The sequence below is a fragment of the Oncorhynchus gorbuscha genome, linkage group LG24 (genome assembly GCF_021184085.1).
Source record: "Oncorhynchus gorbuscha isolate QuinsamMale2020 ecotype Even-year linkage group LG24, OgorEven_v1.0, whole genome shotgun sequence".
NCBI lineage: Eukaryota > Metazoa > Chordata > Actinopteri > Salmoniformes > Salmonidae > Oncorhynchus > Oncorhynchus gorbuscha.
In genome coordinates this window covers 10729507-10755460 of record NC_060196.1, presented here as the reverse complement: position 1 = coordinate 10755460, position 25954 = coordinate 10729507, and the positions used below count along the sequence as shown (strand labels likewise).

Below are 25954 nucleotides of genomic sequence, written 5' to 3'. Positions count from 1 at the left end.
TACAAATATACCCAGATACATGAAACCTGAGGGAGACCATTTAAAATGGAAGGGGGGAGAAGTATTAGGTACAGAGTGTAGGTTACCAAGTGGCATAGCCTCTGATTTAGTTAAGTTAATCTTGTAGCTTGAGAATTCGCTGAATAATTCAATAATATTCATAAGAGATGTAATTGAAGTCTCGGGACTAAAGATGAATATCAGGACATCATCACCATACAAGCTTATTTTATGGTGAACATCACCAATGAGCAGCCCCTGTATAGCAGGAGTTACCCTGATGGCCTCGGCCAGTGGTTCCATAACGAGTGCAAATAGGAGAGGGGACAAAGGACAGCCCTGTCTGGTACCTCTGCATATGGAGAAACTATTTGACCGTAGCCCATTGGTAAGGACAGCAGCCTGAGGATCATCATATAAAACTTTCACCCATTTTATAAAGTTGTCCCCGAGACCAAATTTATTGAGAGCAAAGAATAGGTAAGACCACTCCACACGATCAAATGCTTTCTCAGCATCTAGGGAGAGCACAAGACCATCCATAGCACTTAGTTGGTAGGCTTGAATTACATTAAGAAGCCGCCTGACATTGTTGCATGACTTACAGCCCTTAATGAAGCCAGTTTGGTCTCCTTTCACAATTAGTGGCAGTGAGTCCTCTAATCTTGTGGCTAGAATTTTAGAAAGCAATTTTCTATCCACATTCACAAGGGAAATTGGTCTGTACGAGGAACAAGACTCTGGACATTTCCCTTTTTGAGAATAAGTGATATATTGGCTCCTCTCAGCATTTGAGGGAGCTGGTCATTTGAAAATAAGTGGATAAACATATCACGCAATGGCTCAAGGATCAGGCCATGGAACTCTTTATAGAACTCACTACAAAACCCGTCTGGTCCTGGGGCCTTACCATTTTGCAGGTTCTTAATTGCAAACATATCTCTTCCTCGGTAATAGGGGCATTAAGGAGAGACCTCTGTTCTTTGGAGATAGTAGGGAGCTCAATCTTAGAAAATAAGTTCTCCATTAATTTGGGTGCATCCTTTGGCAGATCTGAGGCATAAAGGTTTGTATAAAATTTCTTAAATTAGTCATTTATCAATTTATTTTTATATAAATGATTGCCATCAGAATCAGAAATAGTAGCAATTGACTGAGAGACAGCTCTCTTTTTAGCTAGGTATGCCAAATACTTTCCTGGCTTATCGCCATGTTCATATAGCGTTTGCCTGACAAATCTCATTTTCTTTTCAGCATCCTGTGTTAGGAGAGAGTCCAATGTTGATCTAAGGACTGATATTTCCTTTAATAGGGCAGGAGTGGGAGTTTTAATGTAGTCCTTCTCTGTAGTTCTCAAATTGAGAGTTAATGGATAAAAATGCTTTAAACTCTGTAATAAAATATGATGTGAATGTATGGTCTTTAAGACCATACCTCCAATGTCTTGACCGATTGAATGCCCCGTTGAGTTTTATGTCCAGGATCACCTCAGCATGATCAGATATGACTATGCTTCCTATCCCAGCGGTTAAAACAGACTGCAAAGACGTCCTGGGCATAAAAAAGTAATCTATTCTAGTCTGACATCCATGAGGTGCAGAGAAAAAAGTGAACTCTCTGTTGGAGGGATGAAAATTTCTCCAGACATCCGCACACCCCAGATCATCACAAATAGCTTTAAGTTACTTAGCTTGAGGAGAGAGTGAAGCTATACCGCTGGGAAACCTATCAATAAGGGGGTTAAACAAACAATTAAAATCTCCTCCAACCACTGCAGTGTTTTTATTTTATTTTTTACCTTTATTTTACCTATATTTAACTTAGGCAAGTCAGTTAAGAACAGATTCTTATTTTCAATGACGGCCTAGGAACAGTGGGTTAACTGCCTGTTCAGGGGCAGAACGACAGATTTGTACCTTGTCAGCTCGGGGATATGAACTTGCAACCTTTTGGTTACTAGTCCAATGCTCTAACCACTAGGCTACCCTGCCGCCCCAATGTCTGAGTTTAATTCTGAAAAATCTAGAAATCAGAGGGGTGGGCAGGGGGGGAAGTAAATATTCATTATGGAAATGTTCTGCCCTTGTAAAGAACCATTAATTATAACAAAGCAACCAAATTTATCTTTCACACAATTCAAGACCTTAAGTGGCAAGTTCTTTTTCACCAGAATTGCTACACCTCTACTCCTGGATGTAAATGATGAGAAAAACACTTGTTGTAATTTCAGGTGCTCCTTATCATCCAAATGAGTTTCTTGCAACAGGGCAATATCAATATTTTATTTTTCAAAAAAGACAGTATCTTTTTCCTTTTAATGGGGTGATGGCTCCCTCTAATGTTCCATGTACATACACACAGTCTGTTACCTGCCATTGCACCTTGACCATTCAATATCCAGACTGAATCCTACTGTAAAAGTGGGGTGGTACCTTTTTCCATGTGTTGAACTCTCTTCTATCTCACCGAGCATAAACAAACGATATGAACCCTGAACTCGAACTATACTAAACCCAAAAATAAACATGTAAAGATCCAAAAGGGGGTTTCACACTAGCTAACATGCAGGGGATTTCAACTTTCTAATGTAGACTTAAGTCCGCATTGCCACTCAATAGCCTCATCCTTTATATATATGGAAATGAAAATCAATAGAAGAAGATTGAGGCTCTTCCACTTAAAACCAAGCCTGGGCACCGATATGAAATCACACAAATCTCAGCCTGAGCTATAGTGGCAGTTACTTTAGCAAGAAAAAATAATAAAGATACGAATATTACTGAACCAGAGTACGTGAGAACTCACACTGCTGTTCCATGATCAGATTCAACCAAAAATAAAAACGTTATCCAATGCTGCGGAGGTGCAGCTTAAAGTTATTTACCCGAGAAAGTCAACAAACGCAGAAGCCTCTTCAGGTGTGTAGAGTTTTTTAGGCGATCCGTTGACCATAATCTTCAATGTGGCCGGGTACAGCAGTGCGTAGTCCATCTTCATTCTCTTGAGTCGAGCCTTCGCCTCATCAAACGCTTTGCGTCTTCGTACAACCGCTGTGGAATAATCATTGAAGAATTAGACCTTTGGACCTTTACGTTGACTACCATCAGAGCCGATGTTTCTAGCCGCGTCCATGACGTGCTGCTGAAGTTGTGGAACTTTATTACCACTGGTCTGTGGGCGCTGGTTGGGACCGGGTATTGGTGCTTGAGAGTGATGGGCTCTGTCCAGCTTCACACGACCAGCCTTAGTGTCCATTTGTAGGTAGCCAGGGATCCATTCCTCAAAGAATTTTACTGAACGTGTCCCTTCAGAATTTTACGGGAGTCCCACAACACGAATATTGCATCTGCGTCCTCGATTATCCAAGTTGTCAATGTGCTCTTTCATTTCGCGCACCTGTTTCTTAAGTGCTTTTATCTTAGTGTTCATAGATGTAGTTGAAGTTTCCACTGTAGCAATTCTTCCTTCCGCCTCATCAAAACGTTTCGCAACCCTCTGTAGTTCAGCTGATTGGCCTGTTATTGATTCCAAGACTGTTCTTATCTTGACATCGATCACTTTAGTAATGTTATCAGTCATCTTTTGAATCACCAGGTCCATTGTGCCTGGATCCGCAATGGTGTTAGCTTTACTAACGTTAGCTAGCTCCTCCTGCACATCTACAGGGGTGGTGGTTTTGGTTGAGTTCTTAGTATGTCTGTTCGGCAAATTTTTGAGAAATACCCGTCAAGACTCATTGTAGGATAACTTATTTAGCCAATTCTACTACTTTTTCAAGCTAGGAGATTAATGTAAAAACATAAATTTACGAATGCCACGGGAGCTCGCTGAATCACAGTGTTCTCTCTACGGCGCCATTTTGTCCCCCAATTAGAAGACTAATTGATCAGATATTAAAATATCTGAAAGTTATATTAGGAAAATTTTAACTTTGTAGAATGTATGCACACATGACTGTAAGTCGTTTTGGATAAAAGCGTCTGCTAAAATGGCATATATTATTATTATTATTATTAATCTGAATATTTTCCTTGGTGCCCCGACTTCCTAGTTAATTACATCTACCTGATTAGTTAATCACATAATAATAATTACAGAGAATTGATTTGATAAACTAAATATGTCTTCAGTTTAATGATGCCAGCTTTGTGATGGCCACTCCAATACCTTGACTTTATTGTCCTTAAGCCATTTTGTCACAACTTTGGAAGTATGCTTGGGTTCATTGTCCATTTGGAAGACCCATTTGCAAACAAGCTTTAACTTCCTGACTGATGTCTTGAGATGTTGCTTCAATATATCCACGCAATTGTCCTTTCTCATGAAGCCATCTATTTTGTGACGTGCACCAGTCCCTCCTGCAGCAAAGCACCCCCACAACAGGATGCTGCCACCCTCATGCTTAGCATCAATGCCTTCCATAGCATCAATGCCTTCCTCTTGCAGGAACTGCTGACACACTCCAGCCACATGAGGTTTAGCATTGTCTTGCATGAGGAGGAACCCAGGGCCAACCGCACCAGCATATGGTCTCACAAGGGGTCTGAGGATCTCATCTCGGTACCTAATGAATCAAATCAAATCAAATGTATTTATATAGCCCTTCGTACATCAGCTGATATCTCAAAGTGCTGTACAGAAACCCAGCCTAAAACCCCAAACAGCAAGCAATGCATGTGTAGAAGCACGTCGGCTAGGAAAAAATCCCTAGAAAGGCCAAAACCTAGGAAGAAACCTAGAGAGGAACCAGGCTATGTGGGTGGCAAGTCCTCTTCTGGCTGTGCCGGGTGGAGATTATAACAGAACATGGCCAAGATGTTCAAATGTTCATAAATGACCAGCATGGTCCGAGAGAGAGAAAGAAAGAGAGAAAGAGATAATTAGAGAGAGCACACTTAAATTCACACAGGACACCGAATAGGACAGGAGAAGTACTCCAGATATAACAAACTGACCCTAGCCCCCCCGACGCATAAACTACTGCAGCATAAATACTGGAGGCTGAGACAGGAGGGGTCAGGAGACACTGTGGCCCCATCCGAGGACACCCCCGGACAGGGCCAAACAGGAATGATATAACCCCACCTAGTTTGCCAAAGCACAGCCCCCACACCACTAGAGGGATATATTCAACCACCAACTTACCATCCTGAGACAAGGCCGAGTATAGCCCACAAAGATCTACCCCATGGCACAACCCGACCTAATGGCAGTCAGGCTACCTACGGAGAGCACATGGAGGGCTGTGCGGCCCCCCCAAAGAAATGCCACCCCACACCATGACTGACCGAGCGCCAAACCGGTCATGCTGGAGGATGTTACAGGCAGCAGAACGTTCTCCACGGCGTCTCCAGACTCTGTCACATCTGTCTCATGTGCTCAGTGTGAACCTGCTTTCATCTGTGAAGAGCACAGGGCGCCAGTGGCGAATTTGCCAATCTTGGTGTTTTCTGGCAAATGCCAAACATCCTGCACGGTGTTGGGCTGTAAGCACAACCCCCACCTGTGGACGTCGGGCCCTCATACCACCCTCAAGGAGTCCGTTTCTGACCGTTTGAGTAGACACATGCACATTTGTGGCCTGCTGGAGGTCATTTTGCAGGGCTCTGGCAGTGCTCCTCCTTGCACAAAGGCGGAGATAGCGGTCCTGCTGCTGAGTTGTTGCCCTCCTACGGCCTCCTCCACGTCTCCTGATGTACTGGCCTGTCTCCTGGTAGCGCCTCCATGCTCTGGACACTACGGAGACAGACACAACAAACCTTCTTGCCACAGCTCGCATTGATGTGCCATCCTGAATGAGCTGCACTACCTGAGCCACTTGTGTGGGTTTTAGACTCCGTCTCATGCTACCACTAGAGTGAAAGCACCGCCAGCATTCAAAAGTGACCAAAACATCAGCCAGGAAGCATAGGAACTGAGAAGTGGTCTGTGGTCACCACCTGCAGAACCACTCCTTTATTGGGGGTGTCTTGCTAATTGCCTATAATTTCCACCTGTTGTCTATTCCATTTGCACAACAGCATGTGAAATTTATTGTCAATTAGTGTTGAAAAAAAAAACATTTTTTTGAGCAGTGTATATACATACACTGAGAGTACTAAACATTAGGAACTCAGCCTGAGACATGGATTGTGTATGTGTGCCATTTAGAGGGTGAATGGGCAAGACAAAAGATTGAAGTGCCTTTGAATAGGGTATGGTAGTAGTTGCCAGTTGCATCTGTTTGAGTGTGTCAAGAACTGCAAAGCTGCTGAGTTTTTCACACTCAACAGTTTCCCATGTGTATCAAGAATGATCCACCACCCAAAGGACATACAGCCAACTTAACACTACGCTCTCCTCCTCTCACCTTTTCCTGCTTGTGGACTTCAGTGCACAACACATCAGCTGTCTGTGACCAGGCAAAAAAAAACATTTCCAAGCCAAACAAACCTTCATATCATAACCACTAGTGATGCGTGGATTGACTCCTAATCCGCACATCATTTAGGGTCATTAAATATTGTTGGGTGGGTGGCGGGCGGGTTGAAAAAAGGACATTGTAATTCAAGAAGACAAAAGCTGTGAAAGGAGAGTTGAAAATAAAGAGACGGGAGGGCCAGAAAAGTAATCTTCTGAAAATATTTGGTGAAGTGGTAAAAGAGGATGATAGCAGTGTCAGCTATATTATGTGTGATGATTGTGAAGAATACAAATCTGACAGTCACAAAACTGGACTTCAGATAGGCCTATGGCATGTCAAGGCAACTGTGGCCTACTGTTTAGATTAGTTACAGTTGAAGTCGGAAGTTTACACTTAGGTTGGAGTCATTAAAACTTGTTTTTCAACCACTCCACAAAATTTCTTGATTTAACAAACTATAGTTTTGGCAAATAGGTTAGGACATCTACTTTGTGCATGACTCAAGTAATTTTCCCAACAATTGTTTAGGGACATATTATTTCACTTATAATTCACTATATCACAATTCCAGTGGATCAGAAGTTTACATACATTAAGTTGACTGTCCCTTTAAACAGCTTGGAAAATTCCAGAAAATTATGTAATGGCTTTAGAAGTTTCTGATAGGCTAATTGACATCATTTGAGTCAATTGGAGGTGTACCTGTGGATGTATTTCAAGGCCTACCTTCAAACTCAGTGCCTCTTTGCTTGACATCATGGGAAAATCAAAAGATATCAAAAGATATCAGCCAAGACCGCAGTTTGTTTGGCTTGGGAACACCCCCCTATCCACATCGATGGAACAGTAGTGGAGAGGGTAGCAAGTTTTAAGTTCCTCGGCATACACATCACAGACAAACTGAATTGGTCCACTCACACAGACAGCATCGTGAAGAAGGCGCAGCAGCGCCTCTTCAACCTCAGGAGGCTGAAGAAATTTGGCTTGTCACCAAAAGCACTCACAAACTTCTACAGATGCACAATCGAGAGCATCCTGGCGGGCTGTATCACCGCCTGGTACGGCAACTGCTCCGCCCTCAACCGTAAGGCTCTCCAGAGGGTAGTGAGGTCTGCACAATGCATCACCTGGGGCAAACTACCTGCCCTCCAGGACACCTACACCACCCGATGTTACAGGAAGGCCATAAAGATCATCAAGGACATCAACCACCCGAACCACTGCCTGTTCACCCCGCTATCATCCAGAAGGCGAGGTCAGTACAGGTGCATCAAAGCTGGGACCGAGAGACTGAAAAACAGCTTCTATCTCAAGGCCATCAGACTGTTAAACAGCCACCACTAACACTGAGTGGCTGCTGCCAACACACTGTCATTGACACTGACCCAACTCCAGCCACTTTAATAATGGGAATTGATGGGAAATTATGTAAATATTTCACTAGCCACTTTAAACAATGCTACCTTATATAATGTTACTTACCCTACATTATTCAACTCATATGCATACGTATATACTGTACTCTATATCATCGACTGCATCCTTATGTAATACATGTATCACTAGCCACTTTAACTATGCCACTTTGTTTACATACTCATCTCATATGTATATACTGTACTCGATACCATCTACTGTATCTTGCCTATGCTGCTCTGTACCATCACTCATTCATATATCCTTATGTACATATTCTTTATCCCCTTACACTGTGTATAAGACAGTAGTTTTGGAATTGTTAGTTAGATTACTTGTTGGTTATTACTGCATTGTCGGAACTAGAAGCACAAGCATTTCGCTACACTCGCAGTAACATCTGCTAACCATGTGTATGTGACAAATAACATTTGATTTGATTTGAAATAAAATTGTAGACCTCCACTAGTCTGGTTCATCCTTGGGAGGAAAAAGTGGGAGGCTTGCAAGCCGAAGAACGCCATCCCAACCGTGAAGCACCGGGGTGGCAGCATCATGTTGTGGGGGTACTTTGCTGCAGGAGGGACTGGTGCACGTCACAAAATAGATGGCATCACGAGGGGGGGAAATTATGTGGATATATTGAAGCAACATCTCAAGACATCAGTCAGGAAGTTAAAGCTTGGTCGCAAATGGGTCTTCCAAATGGACAATGACCCCAAGCTTACTTCCAAAGTTGTGGCAAAATGACTTAAGGACAACAAAGTCAAGGTATTGGAGTGGCCAAGCCCTGATCTCAATCCCATCTAAAATTTGTGGCCAGAACTGAAAAAGCATGTGCGAGCAAGGAGGCCTACAAATCTGACTCAGTTACACCAGCTCTGTCAGGAGGAATGGGCCAAAATTCACCCAATTGATTAATGTGGGAAGCTTGTGGAAGGCCACCTGAAATGTTTTACCCAAGTTAAACCATTTAAAGGCAATGCTACCAAATACTAATGAGTGTATATAAACTTATAACCCACTGGGAATGTGATGAAATAAATAAAAGCTGAAATAAATCATTCTCTCTACTATTATTTGGACATTTCACATTCCTAAAATAAAGTTGTGATTCTAACTGACCTAAAACAGGGAATTTTTACTAGGATTAAATGTCAGGAATTGTGAAAAACAAAGTTTAAATGTATTTGGCTAAGGTGTATGTAAACTTCCGACTTCAATTGTAAACGGAAAATAAAACCTGGACATTGACTAACCAGAACTACCTGTTTTTTTGCAAACTCCAATAATGGTCGTCCAGTGCGAATCAACATCCCCGTGTTTTTAGATTAATGTCTGAGATTGACAGTTGTTTCTCGCGATTTGAGCAAGAAAACAATAACTGATTCGATAAATTGAGCAAATTGCTGCTCATGGCCTATATATGAAGGGTCTACATGTATCGACTTTTACAGTGAATGCCTTTGTTTATACATTTTGTGCGAATGAATTGAAAATCACAAAATCCATAATTGGAAAATATGGCGACTATTTAATGCCACACTTGCTGTTAATAGATCGCAAAGTAGAATACACCTGAGCTAAACTTTTGGAACAAGTTCACTTTCTCATCCATAGCCTAAAAACGCATGTCAAGCGCAAGTTATCTGTTTAGCTCACACCTGAAGGCTGGGGGCATTTAGGACGTATTCTACTGCGGATGGCTAAAATATCCGAATGATTATGATCACACTTCCTCAATTCAAATATTAGGGCGACACTTTACCAAAGATGGTTTGGTATGGTTTAGAAACTTGGGAACCAAGCTCAAGTTATCAGCCTGGCCTGTCATCGCCTGGATTTCTTGAATAATCTTCACGCCTAGAAAAAAACCTATAGGCTTCCGTCATAACTGTCAATTTATAGAATAAAAAAAGAAAGCATCACAGGGGGCAAAAAAAAGAATCCCGTCTGAATCGTCCACCGGGATAACGGACATAAATAAATAATAAGTACATAACCGAGGTTCTCTAGTAATACTAGTCCCGTGAGAATAGGGCTATAGCCTTTATAATAACTCTTGCAGAATTAAGTATGTATTGCACTAAAATGATACACCAAACGTAGGCAATTTCTTTCTGCATTTTGAGATAATGCAATGCTCAATTAGATACCATCTGTAGAGGCGCTGTCTTCATCATAAAAGCCTCATAAAAACGGATAGTATTTTAACCACATCAAATATGCATCGAAGCCGAACTGAAATCTTATCAGAAACACGTTGGGCCGTTTTCACAGGTTTATGTTTCCTGATAACCTGTCAAACTGATGTCATTTGAAGATTTTCCACAGAAAATCTGTCCCGTTATTTATGTATTGTATTTTTTCCCAAGTACCTAAACGTCTTCACCAATGTCAACTAAATCGAAGCATTCAGACGTTATAAGTTTAAACATATCTATATCAGGCAACAAAAAATAAAACCCTGCACCCCTGTCAAAAAAATCGTTCTGCAGTCTTTGACTGTAGCCAATAGCGCATTTTCTATATGAACTACAGGGTTAGGGTTGGGAGTGGGCTTCAGAATGTCTTTTTTTTCTTCATCAGCATGGCCTTATTTCTATTACAGTATATTGGATGACTTTCATTCATATTCCATTCACCCAGTTCAATGTAACATTGATCGGTTGCTACCACCTAGCCTATGAATGAAAGTTTACAAAGTAGGTGTACACAGGTCGACAGAATTATTTGAGGTGACAGACAGTTACACATGGACAGACAGTGAGTGACACATTCAATACCGCCTTGCACACTCTTCCCTGCATCTAGTTGATCTAATGTGTAATCATTCGTCCAACAGTTGCAAACGAGACTTTCCATTGGACAAATTCAGGTATGTTTATCCCCGTTTCGTTCCATTTGCTTCCGTTTAAGAAACGTTTTTCAACAGAATGGTCAGAATGAATACACCCCGTATCACCAGTAAACACAGTTCACTTTCATAGCGGCCAAGTTGTATTCCATTAGAAAACAGTGTGTTTTAATCAACGATTTGATGGCGTAAATATATTTAGTAGTCTTATCTAAAAAGGATAACTTTTTTCAATGTTTTACTATTTAAAAAATAAGAAATTAAAGTCCTCCCCTTCCTCCTCTGAGGAACCTCCACTGGTGTGATGAGGTCGGATGTGATGTATACTAGTCTCAATGAAAGTCTTAGAATGAAAAGTCCCATTTCGTGTTTATTAAACATAAACAAGTGTTAAATACACCAACATACACCTGTCTCAACTACAAATATGTATGATAAACTACATTTATTTTCTCATTAAGTGTCTTTGGAAAGAAATTAAGTAGTTGAATGGTATTTGTGAACATCATATATCCAACGCAGTACAAACACAATATGTAACAGACTTTTTAGGCTTATAAATGTCTGGATGCAATATTCTACCTAGGAATATTCAACACTATTACACTCATTATTCCAAATGCATCAGCTGACAAAAATGACAATTCATGTTTGTCTTTAATTCAGGGTTTGAGTGGTATGGTTACTTTCTATGTTATAGAGTGGAATGGTTTTCTATTGGTGTGTCCTGAGGTAGCTCCTCTCTGAGAATCTCTTCCCACAGTGTGTACAGGCGAACAGCCACTCTCCCGTGTGGACCTTGAGGTGCATCTTCAGCTGGTGCTGGCTGGAGAATCTCTTCTCACAATGGGGTCAGCTGGAGGATTTCTCCCTTGTGTGGACTCTCTGGTGCCTCTTCAGGTTGCCAGCATGGGCAAAGTGCATGTGACACTGGGTACAGCTGAAGGGTTCCTCCTCATTGTGGACACCCCTATGCCTGATAAGGTTACTCAGGAAGGAGAAGCTCTTGTAACATAGCTTACACTTGAAGGGCCTCTCCTTGGTGTGAACGGTCTGGTGTTGCTTCACATAGTTTGCCTCAGAGAAGCGCTTCCCACACGTGGGGCAGGCATACGGTTTGTCGGCGTCCGTCCTAATGCGTTGCTTCCCACGTTGTGACCCAGAGGAGGTAGAAGCAGGAGCCACCACCCTCAGGTGGTTAGTCTTTGAGCTCCCTCCTTGACCTCTAGCCATTGTTTGGGTGTTGTTGAGATTAGGTGCCGTGTTATAGGCTAGGTACCTCTTGTGGTGAACACCCATCCTGACCGTGTCTGTATTGGTGGGGTAACCATGAGGTAACTGAGGAAGGCTAGACCCAGGCCTCCTATGAACCCAGTCATTAGGCATTAGATGAGACCCTGAAGGAGAAGACAGACTTCCTGTTAGACTACCCCCAAGGGGTTCACTCACCACTGTTTGTGAAGGCTGAGGCCCAGGGTGACCTTCTCTGTTCATCATGGACACTGTGGTGTTTGTATCATAGGAACAGGAAGGTCTATCTCTATCTCTATCAGCCCCAGGCCCTGCTTCATCCCTGCACTGAGACTGTGAAGAGAAGGGTCTGGGCTGCAGACTGGATCCCTGACTGGAGCCTCTGTCTCTCTGATGACCACCAGGACTGTTGTTCAGTCCACCTGTCCACTGGTTGTGTTCTGTGTGGTGGTGGAGTCTCTGTCCCTCGTGGTTGGGTCCTGGTTCCGACTCGGGAAGGAAGAGTGACGGCTCCTGATCCCGGGTTCTGATCCGGGGCCATGGTGTGTGACCAGCCGCTTCAGAGGTCCAGTGTCTCCAGCCAGCAACACCGGATATCAGCAGGTCCGCATGGACAGCAGACTGTAATCACAAATTGTACAGAAAAGCATAAAAGTTTATGTAAGAAACTCTGCTGTACACACAGAAACATGATATTATAAAATGTTAACCACAGTCAAGCCAATATCTAACATTGTGATTGAAGTACCTAACAATATTGAGCCTTTGGGGTTTATTATAAAACAATTCCATATGTGTTGAATCAAGAATGAAGTATAATGTTCTGGTTAGACTGAGATAAGGGAAACTCAGTCCCTGCAAATGATACAAAAATTACCAAGTCAGTCAGCACAGTCAATTTTGTATTTAATTTCACAAAATGATCATACACTAAGACAACTTGAAGTATAGTACTTTTATTGCACAAAACGATACGTGACAAATATAATAACTTTTTCACTATGGTAACACTTGACCTTTTCTGTAAATCTGGTACCCCGCTTAAATTTTTTTGTTGTTGAATACATTGGAAAAAGCTCAACATGACATAATACACAACTTCACATAAAGTAAACATTAATTAAGGCATCATAATTATCTCACTATAAAACACCAGTATCAACCTAAAGGGGGAAAATGTGTCACTCTTCATCAGTGAAGCATTTGTACAGACACCATCACACCAACCATCACCATATCATCTACTCTGCCTCATCATACTCATTCTTTCTTCAGTTCACCTCATCCAGTTCCCTCCTACATCCAAAACCAACAGAATTAACTACAAACATACTAGCTAGTACTACATAACATGTTACTATACTCTATACATGGGCCATGTGCATTTTCTGCTGATGTATCCTAAGGTAGCTCCTCTCGGAGAACCTCTTCCCGCAGTGCATACAGGCGAACGGCCTCTCTCCCGTGTGGACCTTCAGGTGCATCTTCAGTTGGTGCTGGTGGGAGAACCTCTTCTCACACTGGGGGCAGCTGAAAGGTTTCTCCCCTGTGTGGACCCTCTGGTGTCTCTTCAGGTGGTGCTGGTGGGAGAACCTCTTCTCACACAGTTGGCAGCCGAATGGTTTCTCCCCCGTGTGCATCCTCTGGTGGATCTCCACCTGTTTGGGGAAATTGAAGGCTTTCCCACAGAATGAACACGGGAAGCGCTTCTCTTTTCCACCGGATCTACTGATAACGTCACTACTACTGTCATTTGTCAATGGGCTGGTGCTGCCATTTAGTTTTGAGGCACTGGCATTGTCTTTGGTCTGGTTTAACATTAGGAACGTGTGAGGAGGATGAAGGCCAGGGAGTGTCTGTGTTGTCGCAGGGTCCATCTTCCAGTTGATAGATCCTATAGAAGGCAGGCTGAAGGTAGCACCTGTTAGGGGGTTAACCTGAGGCATCAGTCTCTCTGAATCACAACTATTGGAGCAGGACGGAGCATCCCTACCCGAGTCTGTGTCTGTTCTCTCCCACCTCATATGGACACCTCCCCGTCCCCGCAGACCAAATCTACGCCTCTCCCTGGTCACAGCCAGTCTCTTGTCATGGAGACTAAGATTGGTTGTTGTTTTGTGTCCCACTATCTGTTTCTGGTTAACAGTGTTGTTCCCCAGCCCAGAGTTGAGGACGCTGTCCCATCCACTGACCTCCACTATGTCACCTCTGGTCCTGGCCTGCTCAGTGATGTTGTTCCCTGGGCGCTTGACTGCACTGGTCTGGGTCTGGGAATCCAAGATGGGAGCCCAGTCTCCTCTGTTAGCCTCCAGCCAACCACCTGCAGGAATAGGGTACAAAATAAGACTTTACATGGCATAGAAACCTTTACGCATGTTGTTTTTTTACCTGGTCAATCACCTGGTTATACATTATATACATTATAATGTGCGTTTTTATATGTAAACATAAATTGTATTTATGAATGTAGAAAAAAAATAATAGCCAGGTGCATCACTATTCCCAGTGTAGATCTATTACTGTATGTAGGCTATATGTATTTCTCCCTTACCTTGCTCCCCCATCTTTAGTCCACTCGGCAGGTCAATACTATCTGGTCCATCTTCTATTGTCTCCTCTTTGACCAGCAGCAGATCAGGCTTCCAATCCTCCATGTCTACTGACTGTAAGAGATACAGAGTGAGAGGATATTGGATCAAGAAATCTGATATGAGCACCCTGCTATGGAGCATCTTCTGATTGGACAATGATGGATTGGTATGAGTACTATGCATACAGGTCAATTTATTTGATACTATGCAAACGTGTTAGTTGATTTGATTACTTGACACTCTTTAACAGTTTGATTATTTAAAAGGCATGGTCCCACACTTAAGACAAAATTTATCAAGACCTCATTAGTTAATTTGATTATTTGACAGTTGTGATGGATTTTTTTTTTTACCCAAATTTCATGGTATCCAATTGGTAGTTACAGTCTTGTCTCATTGCTGTAACTCCCTTATGGACACGGGAGAGGTGAAGGTCGAGAGCCGTGTGTCCTCCGAAACACAACCCAAACAAGCTGCACTGCTTCTTGACACAATGCCCATTTAACCCGGAAGCCAGCCGCACCAATGTGTCGGACGAAACACTGTGCAGCTGACAAACGTGTCAGCATGCACTTTGCCTGGCCCGCCACAAGAGTCGCTAGGACAAGGACATCCCTGTCGGCCAAACCCTCCCCTAACTCGGACGACACCGGGCCAATTGTGCGCCGCCCCATGGGTCTCCCGGTCGCGGCCGACTGCGACAGACTCTGGACTCGAACCCAGGATCTCTAGTACTGCCATGCAGTGCCTTAGACAACTGTGCCACTCGGAAGAGATGTTTGTGCATTTCTAATAACCAATTTCTGTGTTCATACAAGTGACTGACTGAACAAATCCTCAGTATCAGTATCTGCAATTTGGCAGTACACTCAGAACTTTGTTTTGAGAACGAAAGGATATCTCAGTTTCAAGGTCTCAGCTTGTACAGAAGAAGCCTTGTGAGGTATTCGTCTGTCACATGCATGAACCAAACGTTAATGAGGAATTAATTATGAATGATGAATAAGCTAAATCATGCTAATATAACTTGCCTGCATAAATATTTAAGACAACTAACGGGACTGCCCCGGTAGAGCTCACTTAAAATATATATATATACACTTCAGACTGATACCTTATGCATCTAAGTTTGACTGACCTCTCAGCATGCTGGTAATAAACAATGATTCATTTAAGATTGACTTTGAGTGTCCCATGTGTAGAATTTCCATGACACATACTTTAATGGTTTGACAATTCAAAGGCATGGTGCCACACAATTATTAAAACCTGGGCCTGTATCCACAAAGTCTCAGAGTAGGATTGCTGATCTAGGATCCTTCCACATAAATCTTATTAACTATGCTCTAAAAGACTAAACTGATCCTAGATCAGCACTCATACTCTGAGTGACTTTGTCGCTGACCTAAAACCATTCAGACAGTAGTTCAGTGGGCTCACCTCAGTGAGACTGTGTGTGGTCCTGTGCTGCTCAGCTGGTTCCTCTGTGGGTTCAAGAGGTGGTGTAGTCTGGTTGTCCTCCATGACCATGGTCCCCTCAGGGTTCCCCAGACCCTCCTCCCACCCCTCCTCCTTCACCAGCAGCACCTCTGGACCCTCCTCCTGGATGAGAGGTGATACAGATTACACAGACATACACTCCCTCAGGTATGTACACACAGATAATAAACACACTTTCAACATGGAGTGTTTACCCATCCCCACTACATTTGAATCCTGTACTGTAGTTACAGAATTACTTCATTGTTTTTAAACCCATCATGGTGGACATAAATATGATGTGGGTAAAAATAAGTCAGCTATGATAAGTCAAAAGTCATCAGACAAACCTGACAACTATTCTGATGTGTACAGTAGGTGTTTGTTGGTATCACAGAAGTTTGGTGGCACCTTAATTAGGGAGAACGGGCTTGTGTTAATGACTGGAGCGGAATAGGTGGAATGGTATAAAATACATCAAACACATGGTTTCCAGGTGTTTGACGTCATTCCATTTGCCATTCTCCTCTCAGCAGTCTGCTGTGGTAGGTATGTGTAGGTATATTTAGTAGGTGCAAAATGTATATTGGGTAAAACATCATGTTCATGCAGAATATGGTGAGATCAGAAGTGATGTATACTAAAGAGTCTCAATGACAGTCTTGGAATGAAAAGTCACATTTTGTGTTTATTAAACATAAACGAGTTCTAAATACACCATATGAAAACCACACATACACATGTCACAGGAACAAATCTGTATTTACTCGATAAACTGCATTTCTTTTCTCATTAAAAGTGTCTTGGGAATTTTTTGGGTAGTTGAAAGGAGGTAATGGATTTAACATCAAATGTACAGTACAAACATAATATGAAACTGACTCATTAGGCTTATATATGCCTTATATATCACACAATGTCTGGATACTATATTCTACCAAGGAATATTCAACACTGAAATCTGTTACTCTCGTTATTCCTTGTTCAGCCTCATGCTTCAACACTCTTAGTTATTGCGGAAATTGACCCACTACTGCTGTTTACTTTGTGCATCGAAGTCAGAGATCATCATCTAGATTCAGCTGTGGGCCGATATATTTCTTGCAGATGGTCAAGGGGCCGGAACATAATTATAATTTGTAGACTGAAAATTGAAGGCAAGAAGCCCAAACAGATATAATATTTGACAAAAATATAATAATTTCAAAACTTGCTTAAATTTGTATACGATCACATATCTTTCTATTAAACATGGGAAAACTCAGGAACAGACTTCCAAAATTAAAATAAATTGGAACTGATTTGCTGGTGTTTTATGTCCAACAATAAAAACAAATACGAATGTATTAGTTTTAAATTGCTTAGATAACTGAACCGCGAGCCGCCAGTTGGTGAACACGGATCTACATCATCTCGCTGAGTCTACCTTTACGTAGTGTTGAATATTCTACCCAGGAATATTCAACACTGAAATCTGTTACTCTTGTTAATCCAAATGCATCTGTGGATCTTTTCTGCTGACAACAATGACAATTAATGGTCGTTTTTAATGCAGGAGGTGATCAACACTTCAGAAGCTATAGAGTGGAATGGTTTTTCTTCTGGTGTATCTTGAGGTAGCTCCTCTCTGAGAACCTCTTCCCACATTGTGTACAGGCGAACGGCCTCTCTCCTGTGTGGACCTTCAGGTGCGTCTTCAGCAGGTGCTGACGTGAGAACCTCTTATCACACTGAGGGCAGCTGAAGGGTTTCTCCCCTGTGTGGACCTTCTGGTGCCTCTTCAGGCTGCCAGACTGGGCGAAGCGCATGTGACACTGGGGGCAGCTGTATGGTTTCTCTCCTGTGTGGACCCTCTGGTGGATCTCCACCTTCTGGGCGCAGCTGAAGCCTTTGTTACAGAACATGCAGAGGAACCGTTTCTCTTTACTATTGCCTGATGTGGCTCCCCCTCCCTGAGTCTGGGCTCCAGTCCTGTCGTTTGAGTTCAATACCTGATCGAAAAGGATACGCCCGTGTGAATCAGAAGGCCCCATCGACGTGGACACTAAGCTTTCCCTGTAATCTAAGAAATCTCTGCCCTGTGAGTGTCCATCGCCTAGGTGACTATCTGAATTCCATGTGGGAGGAGTGTCACCCTCCACTTTCACGGTCACTTCATCTACAACTAGACCCTTCCTTTTCTTATCTAGGCACCCTTCAGAGTACACACTACTACTGTACCGATTCCAGTCTCCTCTAGATAGATCAGTCTGTGTCTCTAAACCCAAGGGCATGTTGCCAGGGTCCATCTCTGTAGTGTAAGAACAACACGGATCATCGCCAGCATTTAACACATCACCTGAATTTGGATTGGAATGAACCGTCCTCGGGCTCGGGTTACTGTAAAGTAAATATTCTGAGCTTGGAGCAGGAGGACACCCCAGTCCCCCAAGCCCCAGTCTCTCCGAGTCTGACCTGTGGTCAGATCCTGTGTGTAAAAGCCTTTGTGTTACTGTTAAAGTCTCTGTGTTGGTCTCTGACTTGAGGACGGTGTTCAGCGTTCCACTGACCTCCGTGATGCTGTGTCGGGTCCTGGGCTGCTCTGGGGCAGGGTCCTCCGTGGCTACAGGGAGTGCGCCAGTCCCTCCAGTCTTGATATCTCTGCTGTGCCGTGGGTCTTCTTCTACTTTAGACCTATCCAGCTTGACCCCAGGACTTTCAGCCTCTGCAGACTGACACAAGAAGAGAGGAGGCTATTGGATAACAATGTCATAGGGAAGTCTCACAAGCTTCTCTATGGCAGATAAATTAGGATGTACATGTAAGCAAGTAAATAGCCGAGGGGAGCCTTTCTGAAATAAACTGGCCACATTTGATGTACTGTAATTTTGATGTAATACTATTACACTAACCTCTATTATGATAACATGCTGGGTTGAGGTTCCACTCCCCTCATCAACAGTGATTGGTTGGTCATCTCTCCATGTATTATGTCCCGCTGGCTTCACAAAGCTCCTGTGGCCTCCAGTGAGATTTCCTTCACCTGATAGAGTGATTGGGGGAAAAGAGGTGGTTAAATTAGGTACTGTCTATGCTTACCTCTATGTTGTAGACTATTAACAGTTTTAACAAGATCTAGAATTGGCAAGGATGTAAGGTAACACTTCTCATAACTTATTGATATACTATTTATTGATGTATGTATTATGTTCCATGTATCACATTGTTGAGTAAATAATAGGAAATGCAGTAAATCAAGAATCTGGTTTGAATATGATGGATAAGTAATCAGGGGAATTATTGCATACTGTCCAAAAACTGACCAAGACCAAATTCTGGGTAACACATCTGAACACATGTACAGAGGGGAATGGGGCTACTGTACTGAGCTATATATGAACATCACAGCAGGAGGTTGGTGGCAGCTTAATTGGAGAGGACGGGCTCGTGGTAATGGCTGGAGCAGAATTAGCAGAACGGTATCAATGTGTTTGATGTCATTCCATTTGCACCGTTCAAGACATTATAATGAGACATCCTCCCCTCAGCAGCCTCCACTGATTTACCTCTTGCGATTCCTCTGTATCGGTCGAGGATCTTGACACTACTGGGACGACTGGCGACGACGCGCTCTCGCATTGTCCTCTCGGCGCGCTCCCGTGCCGTCTTCAGTTCCAGTAGCTGTAGTTTCCTCCTCAATGTCCTGTTTTCTTTCTGGCTTTGAGTTATTTCCAAACGAAACACTGCATAGTCGTCATCTACGAGTTTACATATATCTGCCACGGCTGCATTCGCTAGCACCTCCATAATGGAGGCAATTTGAGTGTGAAAAACCATACAGTTAGCCATTGTTAGCTAACGTTAGCAGCTAGCGTTACCAAGATAACGTAAATCGAACAAGTCCCCTTTCCAACGCGAATTAAAGACTACATGGGGTGAGTATGTAATGCTGTTAAGTTCAATTAGTCATATTTTGAGTTCCATGGTGTTAATAAACGTATAATTAACGACAATAAAAACGCTAACGTGGAAATTGTTCCTGGTCACTGTTCACTTCCGTTTACTTCTTCTTCTTCTATGAAATTTAACGGCGGTTGACATCCAATTTGTTGCATTACCGCCACCTACTAGACTGCAGTACAACTCCCCTATACTTTGCTTGAAAAATACAAATGTAAGAAATAAATACCCTACCATCTAACTTTATAATTTCAAAATTGTATACTCCACTAATTAACTGTATTTATTCCTACCTCAAGCCATCATCAACTTTTTTAAAAGTTTTTTTTTTGTTTAGCCCTTTTTCTCCCCAATTTCGTGGTATCCAAATGTTTAGTAGCTACTATCTTGTCTCATCGCTACAACTCCCGTACGGGCTCGGGAGAGACTGAAAGTCATGCGTCCTCCGATACACAACCCAACCAATTTGTCCTCTTCAATAATTTATTTTGGACGCACTGTGCCCCTCCCCCACTAATTTCAGTGTGGTGCTCAGCAGCCTCAGCCAGCACTTGCATCGCACTCAGATCGACCTCATTTCAGATTCACATGTACACTACATGACCAAAAGTATGCTCGTCGAACATTTTATTCCAAAATCATGGGCATTAATATGGAGTTGGTCCCCCCTTTTCTGCTATAACAGCCTCCACTCTTCTGGGGAGGCTTTCCACTAAATGTTGGAACATTGCTGCGGGAACTTGCTTTCTTCCATTCAGCCACAAGAGCATTAGTGAGGTTGGGCGATTAGGCCTGGCTCGCAGTCAGCGTTCCAATTCATCCCAAAGGTGTTCGATGGGGTTGAGGTCAGGGTACTGTGCAGGCCAGCCAAGTTCTTCCACACCGATCTTGACAAACCCTTTCTGTACCTCGCTTTGAGCACGGAGGCATTGTCATGATGAAACAGGAAAGGGCCTTCCCCAAACTGTTGCCACAATGTTGGAGGCACAGAATCTTCTAGAATGGGCTCCTGAGTGGCACAGTGGTCTAAGGCACTGCATATCAATGCAAGAGGCGTCACTACAGTCCCTGTTTCGAATCCAGGCTGTGTCACATCCGGTCGTGATTGGGAGTCCCATAGGGCAGTGCACAATTGGTCCAGCATCGTCCGGGTTTGGCCGGGGTAGGCCATCATTGTAAATAGGAATTTATTCTTAACTGACTTGCCTAGTTAAATAAAGGTTAGATAAAAAATAAAATTAGAATATCATTGTTTTCTGGGCCTAGCCAGAACCATGAAAAACAGCCACAGACCATTATTCCTCCTCCACCAAACTTTACAATTCCACTGCTCCAAAGTCCAAAGGCAGCGCGCTTTACACCACTCCAGCCTACGCCTGGCATTGCACATGGTGATCTTAGGCTTGAATGCAGCTGCTCGGCCATGGAAACACATTTCATGAAGCTCCCGAAGAACAGCTATTGTGCTGACGTTGCTTCCAGAGGCCGTTTGGAACTCTGTAGTGAGTGTTGCAACCAAGGACAGGCAATTTTTACGCACTTCAGCACTCGGCGGTCCCGTTCTGTGAGCCTGTGTGGCCTACCATTTAGAATCTGAGCTGTTCTTGCTCCTAGATGTTTCCACTTCACAATAACAGCACTTACAGTTGACAGGGGCAGCTCTAGCAGGGCAGAAATTTGACGAACTGACTTGTTGGAAAGGTGGTATCCTGTGACGGTGCCACATTGAAAGTCATTGAGCTCTTCAGTAAGGCCATCCTACTGCCAATGTTTGTCTATAGTGATTGCATGGGTGAGTGCTCAATTTTATACACCTGTTAGCAACGGGTGTGGCTGAAATAGCCGAATCCACGCATTTGAAGGGGTTTCAAATACTGTTGTGTATACAGTGCCTATGGAAAGTATTTAGACCCCTAGACTTTTTCCACATTTTGTTAAAGTTACAGCCTTATTCTAAAATCCTCATCAATCTACACACAATACCCATGATGAAAACAGGTTTTTAGAATTTTTTTCACATTTATTTAAAAAAAACCAACTGATACCTTATTTACATAAGTATTCAGACCCTTTGCTATGAGACTCGAAATTGAGATCAGGTGCATCCTGTTTCCATTGATCATCCTTGAGATGTTTCTACAACTTGATTGGAGTCCACCTGTGGTATATTCAATTGATTGGACATGATTTCGGAAGGCACAGACCTGTCTATATAGTATAATATAATAATAATAATATATGCCATTTAGCAGACGCTTTTATCCAAAGCGACTTACAGTCATAAGGTCCCACAGTTGACAGTGCATGTCAGAGCAAAAACCAAGCCATGAGGTCAAATTAATTGTCCTTAGAGCTCTGAGACAGGTTTGTGTCGAGGCACAGATCTAGGGAAGGGTACCATAACATTTCTGCAGCATTGAAAGTCCCCAAGACCTCCATCATTCTTAAATGGAAGAAGTATGGAATCACCAAGACTCTTCCTAGAGCTGGCCATCTCGGCCAAACTGAGCAATCCGGGGGGGAGAGGCCTTGGTCGGGGAGGAGGAGGGGGGGGGGGGTATCCAAGGCTGTGACGTAACAAAATGTGGAAAAAGTCAAGGGGTCTGAATACGTTCTGAATACACTATTTGCAGCTTTTGCTTTGGGAACGCCTACTCTGAAGTGCGCGTGTGCAATAACTCAAAACGCCCTTGCACTCCTAAAAAAACACTTTTTCCCCAACTTTGGCAAAGGGTAAAGTCTGCCAAACTTAGTCCACTCTCTTCCTAACATATTATAGTTGGAAAGCAGAAATCTGTATTGAGATCAAATGTTTAATTGATGAGAAAATGAACAGAATGTCGGCCAAAATCCATCTTGCTCCTTTTCCTCCTACTGCTGGCCACTGGGCTTGCTCTCGTCACCATATTTAGTAGTGAGTGGCTACAGCAAACAGATGCTTCACATTTATACATCCAGTGAAATATCTGGCTCATTGTTCGATCTGTGACAATATGTTCGAAAGAAGTCAAGGAAACCAAATTTTAGTCTAAATGATAAACAAGCAAATTAAAAGACAACACAATTTCTCATCAACAGATTTGATGACCTATTTTTAGTACATAAAGGAACAGGTGCCACCTGATTATGCCAAATAAATGTGGGGGTAAGGGGTGTTATAAAGGTATTATATAAAAGAGGGACATTGTATTTGTTATGAATAGAACAAAATAAAAACCAAATTTAAAGGGTGAATATAGTGTTAGACTTAAATGACAGAGTTATGGCTATGCCAGCACACCAAACAACAAGTCTGTATCATGTGAGAAAGACAGCATGCCCAGATGCTCAACTGAGGGACTTAGTAATCAACAACAACAAAAACTCTCTAAGACACTTCACATGATGACTATAATATGTCAGCTAAAGGATAGTTCCCAGACATCCCCTGTGTACATCTCAAGCTACACTGCTACGATTTCTCCCCATTGTGGACACTCCTATGTCTGATAGGGATACTCAGGAAGGAGAAGCTCTCGTAACATTGTTTGCACTTGAAGGGCCTCTCCTTGGTGTGAATGGTCTGGTGCTGCTTCACATATTTTGTCTCAGCAAAAATTTTCCCACATGTGGGGCAGGCATACAGCTTGTCTGCATCTGTCCTATTGCTCAGCCTTCCACGTTGTGACCCAATGACAGACTGGATCCCTGACTGGAGCCTCTGTCTCTCCGATGACCACCAGGACTGAGGTTGTTCAGTCCACCTGTCCATCGGTTGTGTTCCATGTGGTGGAGTCTCTGTCCCTTGCGTTTGTGTCCTGGTTCTGACTCGGGAAGGAAGAACGACGGCTCCTGACCCAGGATACTGATCCTGGGCAATGGTTTGTGACCAGCCGCCTCAGAGATCCAGTCTCTCCCACCAGTAAAACTGGATATCAGCAGGTCTTCATGGACTGCAAACAAAGATTGTACAGAAAAGCATAAAGGTTTATATTAGACACTCTTCTCTGTACACACAGAAACATGACGTGATGTTCTAAAATGTTAAACACAGTCAAGCCCATCTCTAACACAGTGATTCAAGTACCTATGTCATGCAGGTGAAAGAGGACCCAAACGCGACTTAACAGAAACAGAGTTTATTAAAGTCCAAAACGGAATAACAGAAATCCTCTAGATTTGTAGAGGGGAAAACAACTGGAGAAGCGGCCACAGACTGCAGGTCGCTTCGGGTAGGCGCAGGCCGTAGTCGACTGAGACACCTGCTCACACGCAGCGTCTGATGAAGGCACAAAACACGACAGGACAGGGTGATACACAATCACGGCAAAAACACGACAGGACAGGGCGAAACGCAATCACAGCATGGTGAATACAATACAAGGAACCGACGGAACAGGAACGGATCACAAAGGAATAAATAGGGACTCTAATCAGGGGAAAGGATCGGGAACAGGTGTGGGAAGACAAAATGATGATTAGGGGAATAGGAACAGCTGGGAGCAGGAACGGAACGACAGAGAGAAGAGAGAGCGAGAGAGTGAGAGAGGGAGGGGAGAGAGAGGGATAGAACCAAACAAGACCAGCAGAGGGAAACGAATAGCATGGGGAGCACAGGGACAAGACATGACAATAAATGACAAACATGACAGTACCCCCCACTCACCGAGCGCCTCCTGGCGCACTCGAGGAGGAATCCTGGCGGCAACGGAGGAAATCATCGATGAGCGAACGGTCCAGCACGTCCCGAGACGGAACCCAACTCCTCTCCTCAGGACCGTAACCCTCCCAATCCACTAGGTATTGGTGACCCCGTCCCGAGAACGCATGTCCATAATTTTATGTACCTTGTAAATAGGTGCGCTCTCGACAAGGACGGGAGGGGGAGGGAAGACGAACGGGGTGCGAAGAAAGGGCTTAACACAGGAGACATGGAAGACAGGATGGACGCGACGAAGATGTCGCGGAAGAAGCAGTCGCACAGCGACAGGATTGACGACCTGGGAGACACGGAACGGACCAATGAACCGCGGAGTCAACTTACGAGAAGCTGTCGTAAGAGGAAGGTTGCGAGTGGAAAGCCACACTCTCTGGCCGCAACAATACCTTGGGCTCTTAATCCTGCGTTTATTGGCGGCTCTCACCGTCTGTGCCCTGTAACGGCAAAGTGCAGACCTCACCCTCCTCCAGGTGCGCTCACAACGTTGGACAAACGCTTGAGCGGAGGGAACGCTGGACTCGGCAAGCTGGGATGAGAACAGAGGAGGCTGGTAACCCAGACTACTCTGAAACGGAGATAACCCGGTAGCAGACGAAGGAAGCGAATTGTGAGCGTATTCTGCCCAGGGGAGCTGTTCTGCCCAAGACGCAGGGTTTCTGAAAGAAAGGCTGCGTAGTATGCGACCAATCGTCTGATTGGCCCTCTCTGCTTGACCGTTAGACTGGGGATGAAACCCGGAAGAGAGACTGACGGACGCACCAATCAAACGACAGAACTCCCTCCAAAACTGTGACGTGAATTGCGGACCTCTGTCTGAAACGGCGTCTAACGGGAGGCCATGAATTCTGAATACATTCTCAATAATGATTTGTGCCGTCTCCTTAGCGGAAGGAAGTTTAGCGAGGGGAATGAAATGTGCCGCCTTAGAGAACCTATCGACAACCGTCAGAATCACAGTCTTCCCCGCAGACAAAGGCAGACCGGTAATGAAGTCTAAGGCAATGTGAGACCATGGTCGAGAAGGAATGGGGAGCGGTCTGAGACGACCGGCAGGAGGAGAGTTACCCGACTTAGTCTGCGCGCAGTCCGAACAAGCAGCCACGAAACGGCGCGTGTCACGCTCCTGAGTCGGCCACCAAAAGCGCTGGCGAATAGACGCAAGAGTGCCTCGAACACCGGGATGACCCGCTAACTTGGCAGAGTGAGCCCACTGAAGAACAGCCAGACGAGTGGAAACAGGAACGAAAAGGAGGTTACTAGGACAAGCGCGCGCGACGCAGTGTGCGTGAGTGCTTGCTTAACCTGTCCTTCAATTCCCC

At 43.7% G+C, this 25954-nt stretch overlaps 3 protein-coding genes across 5 annotated transcripts in view; 2 read left to right on the top strand and 1 right to left on the bottom strand.

The window, feature by feature from the left end:
• The window catches only part of LOC124012438 (zinc finger protein 606-like), a 1040669-nt gene that overhangs the window by 840379 nt on the left and 174336 nt on the right, over positions 1-25954 (top strand). The window lies entirely within an intron of this gene.
• Positions 1-25954, top strand: part of LOC124012437 — a 971157-nt gene that overhangs the window by 807043 nt on the left and 138160 nt on the right. The gene's annotated exons all lie outside the window — the stretch shown is intronic.
• The window catches only part of LOC124012425 (zinc finger protein 449-like), a 70242-nt gene continuing 55314 nt past the window's right edge, over positions 11027-25954 (bottom strand). Inside the window, exons 1-7 of one of the 3 annotated variants that reach the window (XM_046326022.1) lie at positions 19543-20041; positions 18889-19019; positions 18546-18708; positions 15959-16122; positions 14479-14590; positions 14120-14247; positions 11027-12548 (exon numbers count right to left, since the gene is read on the bottom strand). In XM_046326022.1, the coding sequence (XP_046181978.1) occupies positions 11529-12548; positions 14120-14247; positions 14479-14590; positions 15959-16122; positions 18546-18708; positions 18889-19019; positions 19543-19825 (2001 nt within the window). In that variant the 5' untranslated portion in view covers positions 19826-20041 and the 3' untranslated portion in view covers positions 11027-11528. Of the gene's footprint in view, positions 12549-12808; positions 14248-14478; positions 14591-15958; positions 16123-18545; positions 18709-18888; positions 19020-19542; positions 20042-25954 lie in introns of those variants that run through there. The other 2 variants (XM_046326025.1, XM_046326024.1) reach the window with 2 other exon arrangements.